Genomic DNA, 21,163 nt, shown 5'->3' with positions numbered 1-21,163 from the left:
AATGCTTTCTTTTTAAAGATGCATTCAAACGGTAAAAACTACTTGTATTTCGCATTGAATATATGATAATGCGTTTTAATCAAAATTTTATTAAACCTGAACTTGAAGAGGGACAAAAACGAGAGATATAGAAACCTTTTTGGGGGGGTCAAATAAATATAGTTTTAGAATCGGATATTCCATTAACATACGAAGCAACTATGTTACATATTGACCCTCCCCTTGATAAATTTAAAAGCCGTCTTTTCTTGATTTTAACTGGAATTGCGGTTCAATTGATCACAAAAAACTGGAAAAGCCATGATAGATTAAATTATACACTTTGGTGGACAAATATATGTAATACATATAAATATGAGAGAGTGAACGCAGAATGTTTGGGGTTTCGTGTTTTATTTAACAAAATATGGAGTCCATTGGCTTTATTTGCTGCTTCACATTAAAAGATATTGTATTACCTTCTAAGTTTTTTCATTACACATCTGGGATGGGAGGGGGTAGAGTAGGGAAAGGTACTGGAAAAATGGATATTAAATCTTCATATTATGTTTAGTATTATTATTATTAATAATTGATGGAAAGGGGGTGGGCATAGTTATGATTCTATATATTATTTGCTTGAAATAGTAATAATAATAACAGTTTATATACCGCAATACCGTAAAGTTCTATGCGGTTTACAAAAGTGTATTCTTTGTAATAATTTACTATTTTTAATCAAATGTATTACACTGCTGTCATTTAATAAAATAATAAAAATGTTAAAAGAACATAAGAAGTTGCCTCCACTGGGTCAGACCAGAGGTCCATCTTGCCCAGTGGTCCGCTCCCGCGGCGGCCCATCAAGTCCACGACCTGTGAAGTGGTTTCTGACTATTTCTGTAACCTACCTCCACTTCTATCTGTACCCCTCAATCCCCTTTTCTTTTAGGAACCTATCCAGACCCTCCTTGAACCCCTGTAGCGTGCTCTGGCCTATCACAGCCTCCGGGAGCGCGTTCCATGTGTCCACCACCCTCTGAGTGAAAAAGAACTTCCTAGCATTTGTTCTAAACCTGTCCTTTTTCAATTTCTCCGAGTGCCCCCTTGTACTTGTGGCTCCCCACAGCCTGAAGAATCTGTCCCTGTCCACCTTCTCTATGCCCTTCATGATTTTGAAGGTTTCTATCATGTCTCCTCTAAGTCTCCTTTTTTCCAGGGAGAATAGCCCCAGCATTTCCAATCTGTTAGCGTATGAGAAGTTTTCCATACCCTTTATCAGATTTGTTGCTCTTCTCTGGACTCCCTTTTATTTTTTAATAAAGAATTTGTATTATTATGTGGGAAAATAGAGTGTTTTGCCACTCCGTGTCTTCCATGCTATGTTTCGTCATGCACGCTGGCTGTACCAATTTTTGCCACGTCTTGTCAAACGGATGCTCGCCTTGCTATGTCTCACCTTGCCATGCTTTTTTTAAACTATCTAATCTAATCTTTGGTTTACATACCGGGTTATCTCCCGGTGGAGCTCGACTCGGTTCACATATAATTAAGACTATTGTACATAGCAGAAAATATAGGAGAAGGAAGAACTAATTAAAAACTAAAATACACAAGAAAAATAACTATAATATTATCATTTCGTTGAGGCTGTAGTTAAACCGTTTAAAAATTGCCAGAACAAAGTTTTCAGGGATTTACGAAATCATTGCGGCGGGCCTAAAAGCCTAATGGAGTCGGGAAGTTCATTCCAGATCTCTACAAACTTGAAAACAAAAGATCGACTGAGCTTCCCAGCAGATTTAATTCCCTTAAAGGAAGGGAAGGCTAACATATATCTTTGTGTGTTTCTCAAATGGCAAAGTCTAAGGGTATCCCAACATAAGGGGACAAAAGGATCAAATATTCCATAGAGAGGCTTGAAGATTACGCATGCGCATTTGAACTGGAAGCTAAAGCGATCTGGGAGCCAGTGAAGCTCGATCAACAAAGGGGAAACATGATCATACTTTCGTTTCCCAAAAATGAGCTTAGCCTGCAGTATTTTGTATTAACTGAAGTCGTTTTAGACTGCTCTGCTTAATGCCCAGATAAACTGAGTTACAATAATCTATCTGAGAAAGGCACAGTGGATTGTACCAGATAGATTATGTTTTACCATCTCTGTCAGACAATGCTTGCCATGCTATTTTCTACCCTACTTGGTTTGAAAGTGTGGCGCAGGGGTTAGCGTGACAGCCTCCGCACCTTGAGGTTGAGGGTTCAAACCCAAGCGACTCCTTGTGACCCCGGGCAAGTCACTTGGTCTTCCAATGCCCCAGGTATAGGCAGACAGGGGAAAAATACCTGAATCGATCCATGTAAACTGTTCTGAGCTCCCCTGAGAGAACGGTCTAGAAAAATTAATAAACACTTCAAGCGATTACTTTTCAGCCCCATGTGAGTTTGAGGTCTCCTGTAACTTTAAGAAAGCCCCTTCAGCCCCATGTGACTGCCGCTACAAATTCAGCCATCTACAGAAGCTTGTCTGCTGCGGTTTCAAGATTTTTTTTCAGGCCTGTGTTTCTACCTTCTAAGTGCCAAACCAATGTCACTACAAGTGTGTGGTTAATTTATAGCGCCAGAAGGAGAGCCTGGGCCTGTCTCTGACTTCTGCATGTTTTCTAGAAATGTTTCCTATGTGAAAAGCTGACAAAGTTTAATTTAATTTTAATTTTGATATACCGCTAATCACCGTGAGGTTTCTAAGCGGTTTACATAAATGATGCATTACAAGATACAATAAATAAAAAAATAAATAAGAGAGGTACTTGGAAATTCCCAAACTGTCCCAAAGGCTCACAATCTAACTAAAGTACCCGAAGAGACAATTTATGAAAAGTAAAGATAAAAAATATAAAGACGGTGGTAGAGATAGAGATGGAAATGAATATTCCAACAAGTAATGAATAAATAAATTAAAGATAGAATTAAAATAATAAGTAAAATAAATAAAAATAGAGATAAAAAATAAGTATCAAGAGAAATAAAGAATATTTTCCAAAAAGCATTAGGATCTGATGTTAAATGATCATAAGACTTACAAGCCAAAGAGTGAAAAAACGTTCAACCGTCATCAACCCCAGTTCCGATGGCTATCATCTTCAAATTGTCCTGGAAAAAGTAGATGTTGTGATTTTTTACTCTGGAACAAATTTTTCATCGGCGTCAATAATTCTCTTGAGAACTCTGCAAATAAGTTAAAGGCAGCAGCCAATTTTTCTTCCCCAGATAAAGATAAAGTTCAGATAAAGATGATAGGATTTGTGTCCCCGCGTCCAGGACCTGAACCATCCAGTCCTAGAGGTGACAGGCTCTGGGTCCCTGTGCTCAGCTCCTAAGCCATCCAGCCCTAAAGGTAATAGAGTCTGTATTCCTGTGCCCAACCCCTGAGCCATTCAGTTCGAGAGGTAACAGGCTCTGTATCCCTGTGCCTAGCTCCTAAACAGAAACCAATATTCAAAGTGATTGAGCCGGCCGCTGAGAGGTTAAATCGCTTGGTCAGAGCTAGTCGCTCATATCGCCAGTCACTTAGCTAATCAGGTTTCCCCAATCTGGCTCTGCACGTGTTAAACTCGCTCTCACGGCGACTGACCAGATGGGATTATGGCGAACCTCTGCGCAAATCATTTGCATGCAAACTTGCTGGAACGTCGATCGCTGTTCCAGAACCGGCCAAAAAAGCAGCCCACGGCGATCTGCACAGTCTTAGCGTCTGTGTGTTGTGCATCTAACCCCCCCCCAGTCCTAGAAGTAGATATATGGGAACAAGTTTCAAGTTTATTAAGGTTTTGATTTGAACGCGATATCAAGTAATTTCAATGCGTATAACAATAATAATTTGGGGGGGACAAATAAAAACCATTTAAAACAATAAACATACAATCTTATCCATAATTATTTAAAGATACATAAGGAATACAAGGATAAACTACAAATTTGTCCCTGCCCCATCCCTGCAAGCTCTGTCCTCGTCTGCACAGGCCTCTGTGGGGATGAGGACAAAATTGACCCCGTCTCATTTTCTACCTAGAAGTGCCCAGCCACTGAGCTGTCCAGTTCTAGAGGTGACAGGCTCCGTAATTATCTCTGGGCCCAACTCCTAAGTCATTCATTCTTGCAGGTAGCGGGCTCTGTATTCCTGAGTTTATCCAGTGCTAGATTTTGAAAGACTTTACATCTCTCTTTGGATTCCTGTTTCGGTAACCGCAAAATCATTTTCCTTTCAGCAGTGGGGGACATTCGTTGTTCCTGTCCCTCCCCTTACAACGGCATCTGGCAACTGCACAAACCAGACAGCAACTCTGCGGCTTTCTTTCCCTGAAGGATATCTGCTCTTCACATTCCAGAAGGTGGGATTTTTCCATTTCAGATGTTTTCATGTCCCAGGCTGTTATTTTGAACTAGTCGCTTTTTATTTTGTCCTCAGACTGGCTGCAGCAGACACTGGCATGGAAACATGATGGCAGATAAGGCCAAATGGCCCATCCAGTTTGCCCATTCGCAGTAACCATTATCTCTTCCCCTCTCTACGAGATCCCACGTGCCTATCCCAGGCTTTCTTGAAATCCGACCACAGTCTCTGTCGCCACCACCTCCACCACAATATCTTTCACAAATTTAGAAAAAATGTACTGTAAACAGGATTAAAATTACAGTCACAATTATACAATGAACAAAATTAAAATACTGTAAATACATTTTCACAGCCTTAAAGAGCATTAATAATCCATCTCCAGTCCCAGTGACTTGCTGGTCACTTCGAAAACAAACAAGCCAGAAAGCAGGAGGAGCGGATGAGGGGTGGGGGGGGGAATGAGACTGACACAAGGGATAACAGCATCATCTAGCCCAGGGGTGGGCAACTCCAGTCCTCGAGGGCCGGAATCCAGTCGGGTTTTCAGGATTTCCCCAATGAATATGCATTGAAAGCAGTGCATGCAAATAGATCTCCTGAAAACCTGACTGGATTATGGCCCTCGCGGACTGGAGTTGCCCACCCCTGATCTAGCCACTCTACCACGGGATATAGAACCAAAATAAAAGCAAGAGTTATTGATTTATCCCTTCCCCCATTTTACAAAACCGTAGCATATTTTTTTTTAGCGCCGGCCACGGTGGTAACAGCCCCTATGCTCATAGGAATTCTATGAGCGTTGAAGCAGTTTACCACTGCGGCCGGCACTAAAAACCACGTTACGGTTTTGTAAAAGGGGTGGTTCATTAATTAAACATTTATAGCCTGTATTATCTACAACTCCAGGCAAGGCACAAAAATATAGACGTAAAAAAATGTAAGAAAACAACAGACAATGAAACCCCCCCCTCCCCCACCTTTTTTTTTTTTTTTACAAAACTGTAACACAGTTTTTAGCGTCGGCCTTGGTGGTGCTAAGTATAAGTTACATTAAAAAAAAATAATGCAGTACATGAGGAGAAGCTAACCGAAATCAGGTTGGGCTAGGGTTAAGGTGGGATTGGGGGCGGGGATGTGGGTATTACAGGGCGGGGATGCGCGTAACTGGGCGGGTCTAGGGGGGGTCCAGATTTTCCGATTGGAAAATTTGGCAATCCTAGGTATATCAAGTAACCAATAAATTTGAAACTTGACAAGTCAACTTCTCTATCTGCTCACATTGAATCTTGAATATTGAATCTTCTTCCACTCAACATTCTTCACTTTCATTTGTACAGAATACAACAAGAAAAGTCTTTTACTTGAGCAGAGTTCAAATCAGCCTTGACTATTCCTTCTCGGAGACCTCAAGTAAGTGGAGGTGTTATTTTTTTAACTTTCCAAATGCCCACTTTCAAATTCATACCTCCTGTCATTTCCCTAGGCAATGCACAACCAATTCCAGTCTTCAAGGATTCCAAATGCCAAAAGCGGCCATTTTTGTCTTAGAGCTAGGGCTGGCCCAACCATTAGGCAAGGCTAGGTGGTCGCTTAGGGCAGCAGCTTCTTGGAGACACCAAGAGCAGTACAAAAATAGATCCTGACAGCCCCAGAAACTCAAAGAACTCATCGGTTTTGCAGGATGTTTGCGTGACAATCGTGAATATTGAGTTTTTAAAAATTTGGAGGAGAGGGGCCTGATGTTAGGGACTGTATCGATCATTCTTGTGCCAGCTCTCCTCCATAGGTCAGGAAGAAAGTCCTTCCTTTTCAGAGTCACCCTTTCTCCAAACTGTGCTGCATGGTTGTTGTTGTTGTTGTTGGGTTTGTTTTGTTTTTATGTTCAATAATTTTTTATTGAGTTTTAAGAAGAAAATATACATAAGAAAAATCTTACAAAGAATATTATCTCAACTCAGTTAATACAATGTGGATATATAAATTCCCAAGAAATCAACAATTATCACCACAATACAAACACGGTAAAGTACCTCCCAACACTCCCTCTCCCCCACTCCATTCCCATTTAAGAATGAGCCTACTGAGTTTTGGACTGGACTGTTCCCATATTTAGGGTTGCCATATTTTAACCTAAAAAACTCCAGCCACATGGCTCCGCCCAGTTCTGCCCCACACTCCGCCCTGTTCTGCCTCAGCCCCACCCCCACACAGCCTCGTCTCTTCTTTCGCACTGGTCTGGAGGGCCTCCAAGCATTCGCTGATGCATGTGATGTCATCCGCACATGCTCAGAGACCCTTCAGACATGGTGGAGGCTTTCCAAAACCCGAATAAACTATGGGCCCTCTAAAAAGAGAACTTCCAATCCATTTGGGAATCTATCCCCTACTTCAAACTATCAAGGTGATCAAATAAACATATAGCTGAAGCACCAAGGACCTTCACTCACTATTAGCAGGTGAATGCCCCCCCCCCAAATCTCCTTCCCTTCTCCCTCTAACACGAACTAGGGGCTGCTAAAATGTCTTGTTCTGAGTTGCCGTAGAGGGCGCTATCACGTTCCTAGACCAGTGTTTCTCAACTATGTCCTGGAGTACTCCTTTGCCAGTCAGCTTTTCAGGATATCTACAAAGAATTGCATGAAAGAAATTTGCATATAATGGAGGCAGTGTATGCAAATCAAGTTTATGCATATTCATTGTGGATGTCCTGAAAATTTGACTAGTAAGTGGGTACTCCAGGACCGAGTTGAGAAACACTATCCTAGACCCATGAAAGGTGTGGTGATATTTCTTCCATACAGGAAGTGGTACACTGTAGCGCTTAAGAACATTTGAGTTGCCATACTGGGACAGACTAAAGGTTCATCAAACAGGGACCAACCCAGGTCACAAGTGCTTGACGAGATCCCAAGGGGGTAAAACAGATTTTATGCTGCTTATCCTAGAAATAAGCAGTGGATTTCTCCAAGTCCATCTTAATAATGGTTCATGAATTTTTCTTTTAGGAAGTTAGCAGGGTTTCAAAAAGGATTGACTAAGCTTTTACAGCCTTCTCTGGCAATGAATTCCAGAGTTTAATTGCACGTGGAAGGGCATTTTCAAAAGGACATCTAAGTCTGAGGTTGGACGTTTTGGGCAAGACATCCACAAACCCAGCAGAGAAAATGTCCATTTTCAAAACTGCCAGACGTCTATTTTTTATTTTTGAAAATGACCTAGGTATAAGTTTTGGTCCTTAGGACATCTGTCTTTTTTGGCCATTTTCAAAAATAAAAATATCCACATGAAAAACACACAAAAGCACATTTTGTAGACGAACCCAACTACCTTGTCTGATGACGGCAGAGGAATCCCGATCAGCTGAGCCGGTTTCGGGGATTCCCGCCGGCTCAACTGACGGGAATTCCTCCTGTCAGGATCAGCTGAGCTGCGGAGCTTTAAAGCCTTCCCCCCAACATTCCCTCCCCCTCCGATCCCTCCCCCACATCCCCCAACATTGCTGGAACCCCATCTGACATCCCCGGACCCTCCCCAACATTGCTGGATCCCACCCCCAGACTCCCCCGTACCTGCCAATGACAGATTTGGCAGAAGGGAAGCCCACTCCCTTCTGCCTACACGTCCGCAGCCTTGAATGATGAACCTTCCCCCTCCCAGTGCATCTTGGGATGCAGTGGGAGGGGCCTAAGACCCTGATTGGTTCAAAATGTTTGCTTTAAATCTACCAGACTTATGGCCTTAGAAATATGTTAGAAGGACAAGAATTCAAGGTGACTGCTTGGTTCTCTTGTTGACCAATCTGCTTTGATCTCATCCTCTTGCTAGACAGGGATCCTCTTTGCCTTTTTGAATTTCTGTCACAGTTTTTATCCGAGAACCCTCTCCTCTGGGAGGGAGTTCCGGGCATAGCAATACAGGAGCTGTTCCACAGGTACAGTAAGTATGACTGATGCCAGCTGATGCCCCTTTCACTTTCTCACTGCAATGCAATCCCCTTTCATTGATCATTTTCTTCTATTGCATGTCTAAAATGCATTTTTCTCTGTATTATTTTCTATTTCTTTTTTTGAGCAGACACTCATATTAATGCGGAGAATTCTAGCCTTCAGGAGTACGAGACACCGCTGGGCAGATCTTACACATGTAAAGACACAAAGATAAATGTGAGCAAAATTGTGATCTTCGAGGCCATACAGGAGCAGGTTCAGGCCTTCAGCCTGAACAAAGGACAGTTTGGTGAAGGTAAATAACATGAGAGCTCCAATACATAAGCAACTTAAGGTACTGTTGGGTGGAGTTTGGTTAGATGCTTCCTGGAGTATGTGGGCATAAATGTTGGCTGTGATCAGGCCTGCTTTCTTCCAGCTGTGAGTGCTTAGTAGATTAAAAGTGATGTTGCCACATTATGATTTTAGGATCGTCATGCAAACTGTTATCATTCATCACTTCCCCCTCCGTATCCGCGGGGGTTAGGGTCCGAGCCGGTCCGTGAATATTAAAAAACCGCGAATAACATTCGGGCTGGTTCTACCCGTAACCTCCACTTCCCCCCGGCTATTTTAAGCCCGGTGGTCTAGCGGGTTTTCGGAGCAGGAGCAATCTTCCCACGCTTCTGCCCCGTGCAGATCGCTCACAGGAAATGGCTGCCTTGAGCTCCCGTAGACTCTCGAGCCATTTTCTGTGAGCGTTCTGCACGGGGCAGGAACGTGAGAAGATCGCTCCTGCCCCGAAAACCCACTAGACCACCAGGTAAGGCTTAAGGGGGGGGGGGGGGCTTACAGGGCTTAATATAGCCCGAAAAATTTAAATGGGTTTCTGGGTTTAAAACTGCGAATAACCGAATCTGCGGATTCGGAGGGGGAAGTGTACTGTAATGCGTTGTATTTGGGGATTACAGCTGCCAGATGTAAAGCTTTGCAAGTTGTTCAAAATGCAGCAGCTCGGTTGTGTGGAGGGAGCTGATTCGATCATATCTCACCTTTACTGAAACGACTTCCTCGGTTACCGGTGAAATATCGGATTGTTTATAAAGTTCTTTTGTCGATTTTTAAAGTGATACACTTTCATATCCCCTGGTATCTGACTCAGGTGCTGGAAGTATATCAACCAGGTTGGGCCCTGAGGTCAGAGGAGACACTACGGGTAGTTAGTGAAGGGCTGACAAACGTATATTACACAAAAAATTAGAGCTTCAGTAATCTCAGTGGCAGGGGTGCTACTATGGAATAATCTGACAGGGTCACTTAAGATGCTCTATGACATTCGGAGATTTACAAAGGTGTTAAAAACGGCTTTGTTTATAGAGGCCTTTTCCTGAAAGCTATTTACTTTAATAATACCGTTGGACAGTATTTTTTAAATATTCATTGTATTGTTTTTTTAAAACTGTGTATCTTGTGAACCGCTTAGGATTAAGTGGGGTATAATTTTTTTAAATAAAATTAACAAAGAAAGAAACGGTCACTCTAGAGCAGTGGTCTCAAACCCTTTGCAGGGCCACATTTTGGATTTGGAGAGCCTCAGAAAAAAATAGTTAATGTCTTATTAAAGAAATGACAATTTTGCATGAGATAAAACTCTTTATGGTTTATAAATCTTTCCTTTTTGCTAAGTCTTAATATTAATATTGTAATTTATAGCTAAAGAGACATATGATCGAGAAACTGTTTTATTTTACTTTTGTGGTTATGATAAACATACCGAGGGCCTCAAAATAGTACCTGGCAGGGCCGCATGTGGCCCCCGGGGCCGTGAGTTTGAGACCACTGCTCTAGAACCTATAAAATTCTTATGTGCGTCTGTAAATCTGACTGACCAGTATCAGAGAGCATCACCGCACCGAGCACCCAGTGACTGACCGGTGTCTGACAAAGGCAACCTTCCCAGATGCTCAATGACTGACCAGCATCGGAGAAAAGACCACAGTGGCCGCTGCCCCCTCCCACAATTAGCCAGCGTTGCAAGACTCAAACATGCCATGTGAAACACTCTCAGATGCTTCCCGTGCATTCCCACCTCGCCCGCTTTGGTTCACGCCAGCAAGAGAAGCCAAGGGACAGGGTGCAAATTTGGTACCACAACTTCCCTCAATGTAGCAATGGTTGGAGCTACAGCCTCAGCATCCTGGGGTTGTGGGTTCAAAGCCCGCGCTGCTCCTTGTGACCCTGAGCAAGTCACTCAGTCCTCCATAGCCCCAGGTACATTAGACAGATTGTGAGCCCACCGGGACAGAGAGGGAAAATGCTTGAGTACCTGATTGTAAAGACCGCTTAGATAACCTTGATAGGCGGTATATATAAAATCCTAATAAACTTGAAACTTGAACCCTGTGTGGCTGTACCATTCACACATAGCTAGCTAAGGTCCTTGACACTTTGGGGGGTAAATTTATAAAATTTTATTCGTGTGTAAAGCATGCTTTACATGCAGTAAAGGTCTCATAAAATTATATGGGCGATTGGTAGTACTGTATATCAAATTTTAGTAAATAAATAAATGGTGCCAAAAGGTCACATGCAAGCACTTCCAGGTCATATTTCAGAAAAGACATACATGTATGCACACACCAAGAGAATTTGCATACATTTACCGCCTTCTTTGAAGTATATACAGGCAACCCTGTTTAAGGACACTTGACTTACGTCAAACTCGTACTTACGAACCGAGATACTGCCTCTCTCTTCCTTTGCCAATGTAAGAAAGGGGGGGGGGGGGAGCGAAGGGGACAGTCCACTCCGGGCACCATTTTGCTCGGGGCAACGGCACCCCTCCTCCTCCCTGCCCCCTTCCCACTCCTCCTCCTGCTGCACGCGTGCCCCCTTCTCTTGCCCCGTACATTTTTAACTTTGGTGCGAGCAGCCACCAACTTGCTGCCCGCGTCCGCTTGGGCACTCTGACGTCACCTAGGAAGTAGCGTCCGAAAGAGTGCCAAAAGCCTGGGACCCGGCATCAGAGAGAGCACCAAAGCCCACGCGGGCAGTAGGGGGGTTGCTTGCGCCGAAGTTAAAAAGATAGGGGGAAGGGGCGCGCGGCAGGGGGCGTCACTGCCCCTCGCTATGCCACTGCTTCTTCCTCTGAAGTTTCAGAAATATTAGCAAGATTCAAGGAACTTGAAGAAACGTCTGCAACCGATTGAACAGCTGAAGAGTTAGATCTTTTTAAAGGAACCGGTAAATCATTTTTATGAATTGTATGTAATTCCTGGATGTCTCTTGGTTATTCAGTATATTAAATTTGCAATCTGCCTAGAGCTGAGAGGGTTTAATGGCGGAATATAAGTACTATATTGCTTGACCTTGCTTCTTCTCCCTTTCCAGCTAACCAATGCACTGCCGACACTGTCAACATGGTTCTGCCAATTGCTATCAGCGTGATCTTGATCGTGCTCATTGCCGTCGTTATCATCGCCTACTTGGTTAGTCGAAAGAGAGCTCGCAGCGGCTACCAGACTCTCTGAAGAAGCTAAAAACTTCCCGTGTTAGCCACAACCAAGCAAAGTCATAGACAGAACTATTAAAAGAAACGTTTTCAGGGGCAGCAGGATGTGTCAATCTCCCATTTTGTGTTGGTAGCTGTCCTGTTAATAACAGGGACGGTGGAAATTCTACCGTATATGCACTTTTGTTTGGGGAAAAGTGAAGGGTAATTACATTACATTAGAGATTTCTATTCCGCCATTACCTTGCAGTTCAAGGCGGATTACAAAAGAGTTATAAAAGGTGAGTTACAATATTGGATCATTGGTAAGTTCAAGAAAAGTTTATGGAAAACCAACAGGATGCTGCCAGTTTCTCCTACCTTATTGGGACCACAGATTTTGGTCAACCCTGAGATATAGACGGGGACTAAGGGGTCCTTTTATCAAGGCGCGGTAGGGGTTTAACGCACGGAATACCGCGCGTTAAACCACCTGCCTTGCTAGTCGCTAACGCCTCCATTGACGAGGCATTAGTATTTTGGCTTGCCACGAGGGTTAACGTGTGACGAATTGTCCGACGCGCTAATCCCCGTAGCGCGCCTTGATAAAAGGAGCCCTAAAATTTAGGGCTCCTTTTACGAAGGCGTGTTAGGGCCTTAACGCACGGAACAGCGCGTGCTAAAATGCTGCGCACGCCAGCCGCTATCGCCTCCTCTTGAGCAGGCGGTAGTTTTTCTGCTAGCGTGCACTAAAAATGCTAGCGCACCTTCGTAAAAGGAGCCCTTAGTGGTCCAGTAAAATAAGATCGAAAATGAAATGATCATTGTCCAGACGGGTTCATAGACAAAACCGCCGAAGACAAAGGCGCGCGCCGACAACTGAGCGCAAGACGGAAGTGCGCGCCGAAGAAAAAGAGTGTTTTTAGGGGCTCCGACAGGGGGTTTTGTTGGGGAACCCCCCCACACTTTACTTAATACAGATCGCGGCGGCGTTGTGGGGAGTTTGGGGGGGTTGTAACCGCCCTCATTATACTGGAAGCTTAACTGTTTCCGTTTTTTTAGGGAAAAAGTGAAGTTTTCAGTAAAATGTGGGGGGTTACAACCCCCCACAACGCGGCGCGATCTGTATAAAGTAAAGTGGGGGGTTCCCCCCCACACACACCCCCGTCGGAGCACTTTAAAACAGTCATTTTCTTCGGCGCGCGCCTCCGCATTGCACTCAGTTGTCTACACGCGCCTTTGTCCCGGCGCGCTTTTGACCTGACACCATGGCGACACAACGCAGTGTGCAAATCAAATTCTTAAAAAGTCCTGTAGTGAAACAAACGGAGTTCAGTCGCTACAGAAGACTGAATAAGCCTCGCAGGAAAAGTGATATCGATATCTCGCTCCAGTGTTGCTTGCGCTTTTTGCAAGGCGACTCTGATTCTGCGAGTGCTGGTCCTATTGTTCCTTTTGAAATAAGACTCGTATCCCATTAGATTAGAGGCCTTCAGTATGTCTAACATAATCACAAAAGTAAAATAAAACAGTTTCTTGATCATATGTCGCTTTAGTTATAAATTACAATATTATTAAGACTTAGCTAAAAGGAAAAGATTTATCCTCTATAATAAAACCCTAAGCGTGCGTACGCCGTGTTCCCCGACAGCGTGATGTGTGCCTCTGTGCCAAATTTGATTTCAGGCGCATGGGGCGGCTTGCGGCACGTGGAACGGCTTATGATGGCTTGTGGCGCGTGCAGTGATTTGAGCGGCGGTGGCGGTTTGACTCCTGCGTTGCCGCTGCAGGGACGCCTCTTCTCACCCCTGGACCAGCAAGCGTAGCAACCACGGGGCATTTGCTAGGCCGGCCCACTTTGATAATGCGAGGTGGGCTGGCCTAGCAAAAGCCCCGAGGCCGCCCGGGCTAGCGGATGCTGGACAGGGGGAGCAGGGAAAGGAGAAGGCCTACTGCTGGACAGGGGTTTCAGGTAAGAGGTGGTGGTAGACAGCTGAGGAAAGAGAGAGACAGAAAGAAAGACAGACAGACAGTGGCCAAGGAGAGAGACAGACAGACAGAGAGCGGCCAAGGATAGAGAGAAAGAAAGAAAGACAGACAGACACACACATCTATTCTAGCACCCGTTAATGTAACGGGCTTAAAGACTAGTAAATTATAGAGTTTTACCTCATGCAAAATTGTAATTTCTTTAATAAGACATTAACTATTTTTTTTTCTGAGGCCCTACAAGTACCTACAAATCCAAAATGTGGCCCTGCAAAGGGTTTGACTTTGAGACCACTGACTTAGATGATTCAAATCATTTTGGGACTTCTGATGCAGGCTACATTGCCAAAACGTAGGACGTGACAAGTCAGCAGCCGAATATCATTTGTTTTAATAAAGGACTTTTTTAAAAAGAATTTTATTTACACACTGTAACGTGTTGCCATTACGGTCGTCCCCACTGTTTTTTCTTGGTGTGTGGAGACTGGTTCGCCTTTCTCTTCAGCTTTGCTCAGCACAACACAGACTGCATTGGTCTGCATTCCTTCAGCTTTGCACTGCACGCAGAGACTGGCCTCTGGGAGTTCTCATGTCTTTTTTCACATAGTCCCTTATGGCCTGCCGTCTACATGTGAGGCCGAGATTAAAGATTCAGCTAATAATGATTTCCATGCAGAGAACTCTAGCAGCCATTCAAGGAGCGGGCCCAGGCTGGAGCGCTATAAGCTCGTGCCTGCCTTGTGCGCTACTGGACCAGCACAATTTAAAGGTTACGGAGGGGGGGGGGGGTTCAAGTGCCGGATTAAAAACCTAAATGGGCCCAATATGGTCCACAGGCCGTAGTTTGCTCATGTCTGTCCTATGCTATCTGTTAAGAGGTTTTTTTTAAAGCGCATTGTGCTGACATTGTTCATTGCAGTTAATTGTCTTTTGCCGATTCCAAACACTTCCTTGGGTGAATTTCTTCAAAATGGCAATAAATCAATCATTTTAAACTTGTGCACTTGCGGTATTCACTTTTTTTTTTTTAACTTGTTAAATAGTAATATTACTGCTATTATTTATTATTTCTAAAGCACTAACAAATGAACGCAGTGCTGTACATTAAACATGCAAGAGGCGGTCCCTGCTCGAGAGAGCTTACAATCCAATACAACTGTCTTCCAGTAGCTCAGGTTCAGAAAACTTCTAAAAGTGTTTCTGTACTAGAGGTCTGCACGGGAACGGGGATCGCGGGGTTCCCGCAGGAATCCCCCCTAACCCACGGGACTCCCACGGGGATCCCCCTCTGGCCAACGGGACTCCCACGGGGATGGAAGGCTTTGGAAGCAGGGTTCGTCCATATAATATAATGGACACGACAGCCTTAGTAAAAGAGGGGGTTTATAAGTTAATTACCTGAACAGAAAACAAAAAAAGGGTTCCACCAAAGAGATTCCACAAGGAAAACAGCAAAAGAAACTGTGGAATTGATGATCCTGTCAGAAGTAATTGCTGCTTTTTATGGGGACGGGCGGGGATGGAGGCAATTCCTTGCGGGGACAGGTGGAGACGGAGAGAATCCTGGCGGGGGCGGGTGGGGACGGAGAGGATCCTGGCGGGGATGGGCGGGGACGGAGAGGATCCTGGCGGGGACAGACGGGGATGGGTGGGATTTCTGTCCCCGTGCAACTCTCTATTCTGTACCAAGACAGGGAGCCAGCCCTGAAGTTGTGCGCATTTCCTCCTGCCTGATGCAATGTAGAGGATTTTGAAAAGCTAAGTTGTCTTGCACTCAGTTGTCTTCGGGCAATTGTCCGCATGCTTTTGTCTTGCGCGCATTTGACTTGCTACCGTGTGGCCTAGTGGGTGGAGCTAAAATTTTAGCACCCCCGAGGTTGTGGGTTCAAACCCTGCACTGCTCCTTGTGACCCTGGCCAAGTCACTTAGTCCTCCAGTTGCATTAGACAGACTCTGAGCCTTCTGGGACAGATAGAGGAAATGCTCGAGTACCTGATTTGTGATCTGTTCTGGGCTCCTTTGGAAGGAAGCGCTAAAAACCCAAATAAACACAGGAGAGGGAACAAGGCGAAGGGCGTGTGATGCAGATGACTGAGGGAAGGAGCAAGCAAATCTGAGTTAGAGGTTGTGAAGAAAGGGGGATAGGAAAAGTGAAGATGGCAGTGGGAAAGGTAAAGAGAGAAAGGGTTGGAGGCAATACAAGGACAAAAAGCCACAAGAGCGAAGGAAAGCAAACGGAGAAAAATGGCAAGAAGAAAACCAAGCAAAAATCTGTTTCATCGTGAGACGTCATTTAGCTTTTGCTATTAAAATGGGATTCACCGTTTTTTTTTGTTTTTAGAATAGGTAGGGTTGCCTAAGCTGGAATTTTTCGATTCCCTTGCTTATGTTTCGATTCCGATGCCCCTGCTATCTAGATTTACAAAAGTGAATTAGTACTGTTGGTGCATACTACTGGATAACACGCGATAAGGAAATAAACCCCACAGCGGGAAGAGTGTGGCGCAGTGGTTAAAGCTACAGCCTCGGCCCCCTGAGGTTGTGGGTTCAAACCCACGCTGCTCCTTGTGACCCTGGGCAAGTCACTTAATCCCCCCATTGCCCCAGGTCCATTAGATAGATTGTGAGCCCACCGGGACAGACAGGGAAAAATGCTTGGGTACCTGAATAAATTCATGTAAACCGTTCTGAGCTCCCCTGGGAAAACGGTATAGAAACTTGAATAAATAGTGTGAGAAGTTTCAGCCTTTGATAACCAGAGCTGGTATTGTGACATCATCATGCCTCATTCCACCAATGCCTAAGAGCCAACCTCATCAGTGATGTCACAATGGCTTCATTGTCCTATACCTGGCTCACTTGTACTACATTTTAATTTCTAGAGGGGCGTAGTGGTTAAAGCTTCAGCCTCGGCACCCTGAGGTTGTGGGTTCAAATCCCATGCTGCTCCTTGTGATCCTGGGCATATCACTTAATCCTCCCATTGCCCCAGGTGTATTAGATAGATTGTGAGCTGTTCTGAGTTCCCCTGGGAGAACGCTATAAAAAGCAGAACGAATAGTGTGACAAGTTTCAGCCTCTGTAACCAGAGCTGGTATTGTGACATCATCATGTCTCATTCCACCAATGCCTATGAGCCAACCTCATCAGTGATGTCACAATGGCTTCATTGTCCTATACCTGGCTCACTTCTACTACATTTTGATTTCTAGAGTGGCGCAGTGGTTAAAGCTATACCCTCGGCACCCTGAGGTTGTGGATTCAAATCCACACTACTCCTTATCCCCACCCCTTTGCCCCAGGTCCATTAGATAGATTGTGAGCCCACCAGGACAGGCAGGGGAAAATGCTTGAGTACCTGAATAAATTTATGTAAACTGCTCAGAGCTGGGAGAAAAGTTTAGAAAATTGAAAAAATAAAATTGGACATGATAAATAGTGTGCATTAATGGATGCAACCACTTGCTAATGTAATGCAGGTTTTAGTAAAACCAACCCTTAAGAGCCTTGTATTCAAGTTATCTTGATAATATCTAGATATGCAGCAGGACTTATCCAGTTAAGCCTGGGGAATATCGTTGGATAAAACTTTCCAGGACAGCACATTTCCTTAATCAGACTTGCCTATATGACCTTAGCTGTCCGCCATAGATCGAGAAACCCAAGACGACTCTACAACAATGCCAGGAAATTCGACCATGTAACTCCATTTTTCATTGACGCTCATTGGCTCCCTATTTGCCAGCGCATACAGTTTAAGGTTTTGCTCCTTATATTTAAAAATTTGATATTCAATGAACCTCAATGCATTTCAAAAATGTTAATTCCCCATAGTTCCGCACGCGCACTTAGATCATCTTCCCAAAATCTATTAGTTGTTCCCTCTTTAAAAATAATAGGCACTCGTAGATTAGATATGTTCTCTGTAGTGGGCCCCCAATGGTGGAATTCATTGCCCCAATACATAAAAATTGAAAAAGACATTTCCTCCTTCAAGAAATCCCTGAAAACATTTCTTTTTAAACAGGCTTTTAATATATAAAATTTATTTTATTATATCAATTTTTGTTTTAAGAATCCCCTTGCTCCTCAATGTTTTTCCCTTAAATGTGTTTCTCAATATAACAGATGTAACTTTAACCCCCCTTAACCTTCCAATTGTTGTTGGTCTTGTCTTACTTCTAATGTTTATATATACTGTATGTATTTTAACTTAACTTATTTTATTATTATGTACATCGCTTTGTATAAAGATATAGCGATTCATCAAATATTTAATAAACCTTGAAACAATGACCGGTAGCCATTACATTTCAGGACTGTCCCCGATGAAGGTCAACCAAGACGGTCGGACAGCTATCGAATGACTCAGATTAATTATTTCTATTTGGAGTCAGATATTTGGGGTCATTATTACTGGAAATAACAGACAGATGTAAGCCGTTTCCATACATTTATGGTTTATTTGTGGACAATTCGGATATACAAGGGATAAAGCTGAGGAGGAGGTCAGATGATGGTTCAAGAGTTATAATGATTAACCTTAATTTATTTTTTTTTTTAATATAATTCTTTATTCATTTTTTCATCTTACATCAAGTGTATAAATAATAAAACATTTGAAATTGAATACGGTACATCACTTGAATTTCTTTCTATTATAACATTCAATACATAAAGTTTACTCCCTTCCCTTCCACCCATCCCTTAACTAAATATCATATAAATATTATTTTCTATTGATCTAGACATTTAATAAAATATATAACCACTCCCGCTCCCTACATTTGCAATTGTACTTATAATGGAAAAATGGTGTCTCTATTCATTGCAATAATTTGTCAATGGCCCCCAGATCTTTTTAAATTTATTATAAATCCCTTTTCGTATAGCAATTGTTCTTTCCATTTTATAAATGTGACACAACGAATTCCACCAGAAATTATAATTGAGTCTACTGCAATTCTTCCAATTACTTGTGATATGTTGTATGGCGTCTCCTGTCAATAAAAGTTTGTTATTGTCTGATGAAATTTGGCTCTTTGTTCTCATTGACATACCAAATAGAATCGTATCATACGATAATGCCACATGATTCTCCAATAAACAATTTATTTGGTCCCAAATTGATTTCCAAAAGGTCGTGATAAAGGGACAATAGAATAACAAATGATCTAGAGTCCCTGCTTCAAGATTACAATGCCAACATCTGAGGAGGAGGCCAGACGATGGTTATAATGCTTAACCTTAATTTTAAAAAAAATGTACAGTACAGCATATGATTTATTTATACTACCTTACGGTGGCACTTTCTCCGTCTCCAGTGGGTTCACAATCTTAGGGCGCCTTTCACAAAGCCGCAAGGCGGAATAGCGAGTGCTAAATTGTCGCGTGCGCTAGCCGCCTTCTTTTGAGCAGGCGGTAGATTTCCGGCTAACACACGCCAATCCAGTGCGTGCGATAAAACCGCTAGGGCGGCTTTGTAAAAGGAGCCCTAAGTGCGGTAAATGCTCTGACGCTCAATTCCTATGAGAGTTGGTGCACTTACCTCGGCGGCTCATGCTAATAGCCTCTAGCGTACCTTGATAAGAGGGGGGGGGAGGGTAAGTTTTTGTACTTGGGTGCAATGGGAATCGAACCCAGTTCTCCAGGACCTTGGCTCACTACACTAACCATTAGGCTTCTCTTCCATACATTTACTGCTCGCCGAACCACAGTGCTGGTTTGAATCACTAAATATAATTTATTGTTTTAATTCTCTTGTTATTTTCTATTTCGGGGTGGACTTTTCTGGCATTATTTGTCAGCAATGAAAATCAGCATCCTCCAGCCCTCTCTCTTTTTCTGCGGGCAACATGTCGGTAAAAAAAACACAACAAATCTACCAGCTCAGTGGGATAGAGAATTTAAACCCTGGTGGTTTGGCTAGCTAATTTCCAAAGTTAACCAATCAAATCTTTTGAATATTAATCCCATACCTACAAGAGAACTGTGCTTTGCCGAGTCGAAGCGCAAGCCACATCTGGCCTGATAAGTGCCATGTTATAGTGTATAATGGAACGGTGGTGGGGAGGGGGACTGATCTATATTGCCCTGACAAAGCAGAATCATCTGTAATACTCTTTAAAATTATCACAGGGCAAGACAGTACAAATGGCTTGCTTTCAAATCAGCAAAGAAAGCCCCTACCATGATGCCATAATGTATTTTATAAGAACAAAAGAACTGCCATCTCCAGATCAGACCTTCAGTCCATCAAGTCCGGCGATCCGCACACGCGGAGGCCCAGCCAGGTGTACACCTGGCGTAATTTTAGTCACCCGTATCCCTCTATGCCTTTCGTAAGGAGATGTGCATCTAGCTTGCTTTTAAATCCTAGAACGGTGGATTGCGCAATAACCTCCTCTGGGAGAGCATTCCAGGTGTCCACCACTCGTTGCGTGAAGCAGAACTTCCTGATATTTGTCCTGGACTTGTCTCCCCTTAGCTTCAGTCCATGTCCTCTTGTCCGTGTCACATTGGACACTGTAAATAATTTTTTTTCCCTGATCTATTTTGTCGATTCCTTTCAGTATTTTGAAAGTCTCAATCATAATCCCTCACAGTCTCCTTTTCTCAAGGGAGAACAATCCCAGTCTCTTAAGTCATTCCTCGTATTCCAAGTTCTCCATACCTTTTATTAGCTCCGTTGCTTGTCTCTGCACCCTCTCCAGCATTTTATATCCTTCTTTAGGTTGGGAGACCAATATTGGACACAGTATTCGAAGTGTGGTCTGACCATTGTCCTATAAAGCGGCATTATAACTTTCTACGATCTACTCGTGATTCTTTTCTTTATCATGCCTGACATTCTATTTGCTTTCTTTTCCGCTGCCGCGCATTGTGCCGACAGTTTCAGGGTCCTATCTATCAGTACACCCAGGTCCTTGTTCGCTCTTACCCAGAGTTGCACCTGACATTCTATTCTCGTGTTGGAATGGGGAAGGGGTCTTTTAATCCTCTGCAAAGAGGCCCTTTCCTGCACTAATATAAGAATTATGTAATAACGATGTAGATCAATGGTTCCTTTTTACATGCTTTTGTCTAAAATTATTCCCTATAGTCTTCTTTCTTTAATTATGCAAGTTCTTTGAAATCACATTTCGGATCTCCCTGGCACCTGCTTTATCTTTGCTGTCCATAGAAAGGCCTTCATTGGCTTCAGAGGTGGGCTGGTCAAAATCTTCTTCCTCTGGTGAGCTTCCCCCTTTCCGGGCCCATTCTGGGTTGAACTGGTCACCATGAAGCTCACATATGTTATGGAGAGTGCAGCAGGCAGCAATTAAAGTGGGCAGGAAAGCCACATCTGCATCATTACGTTGCATAAGGCTGCGCCAGCGACCT

At 43.5% G+C, this 21,163-nt stretch overlaps 1 protein-coding gene across 3 annotated transcripts in view; it reads left to right on the top strand.

Moving 5' to 3' along the window:
• The window catches only part of CD68 (CD68 molecule), a 30,525-nt gene extending 17,829 nt beyond the window's left edge, over positions 1-12,696 (top strand). For 2 of the 3 annotated variants that reach the window (XM_033923062.1, XM_033923063.1), the window contains 4 exons: positions 4,248-4,370; positions 5,713-5,785; positions 8,450-8,617; positions 11,692-12,696. In XM_033923062.1, the coding sequence (XP_033778953.1) occupies positions 4,248-4,370; positions 5,713-5,785; positions 8,450-8,617; positions 11,692-11,831 (504 nt within the window). In that variant the 3' untranslated portion in view covers positions 11,832-12,696. The remainder of the gene's footprint in view (positions 1-4,247; positions 4,371-5,712; positions 5,786-8,449; positions 8,618-11,691) is intronic. The other variant, XM_033923064.1, reaches the window with a different exon arrangement.
• Positions 12,697-21,163: the final 8,467 nt, after the last annotated feature.

The sequence above is a fragment of the Geotrypetes seraphini genome, chromosome 16 (genome assembly GCF_902459505.1).
Source record: "Geotrypetes seraphini chromosome 16, aGeoSer1.1, whole genome shotgun sequence".
NCBI lineage: Eukaryota > Metazoa > Chordata > Amphibia > Gymnophiona > Dermophiidae > Geotrypetes > Geotrypetes seraphini.
Note: the sequence above shows the minus strand (reverse complement) of the source record. Positions and strands in the feature narration are given on the sequence as shown.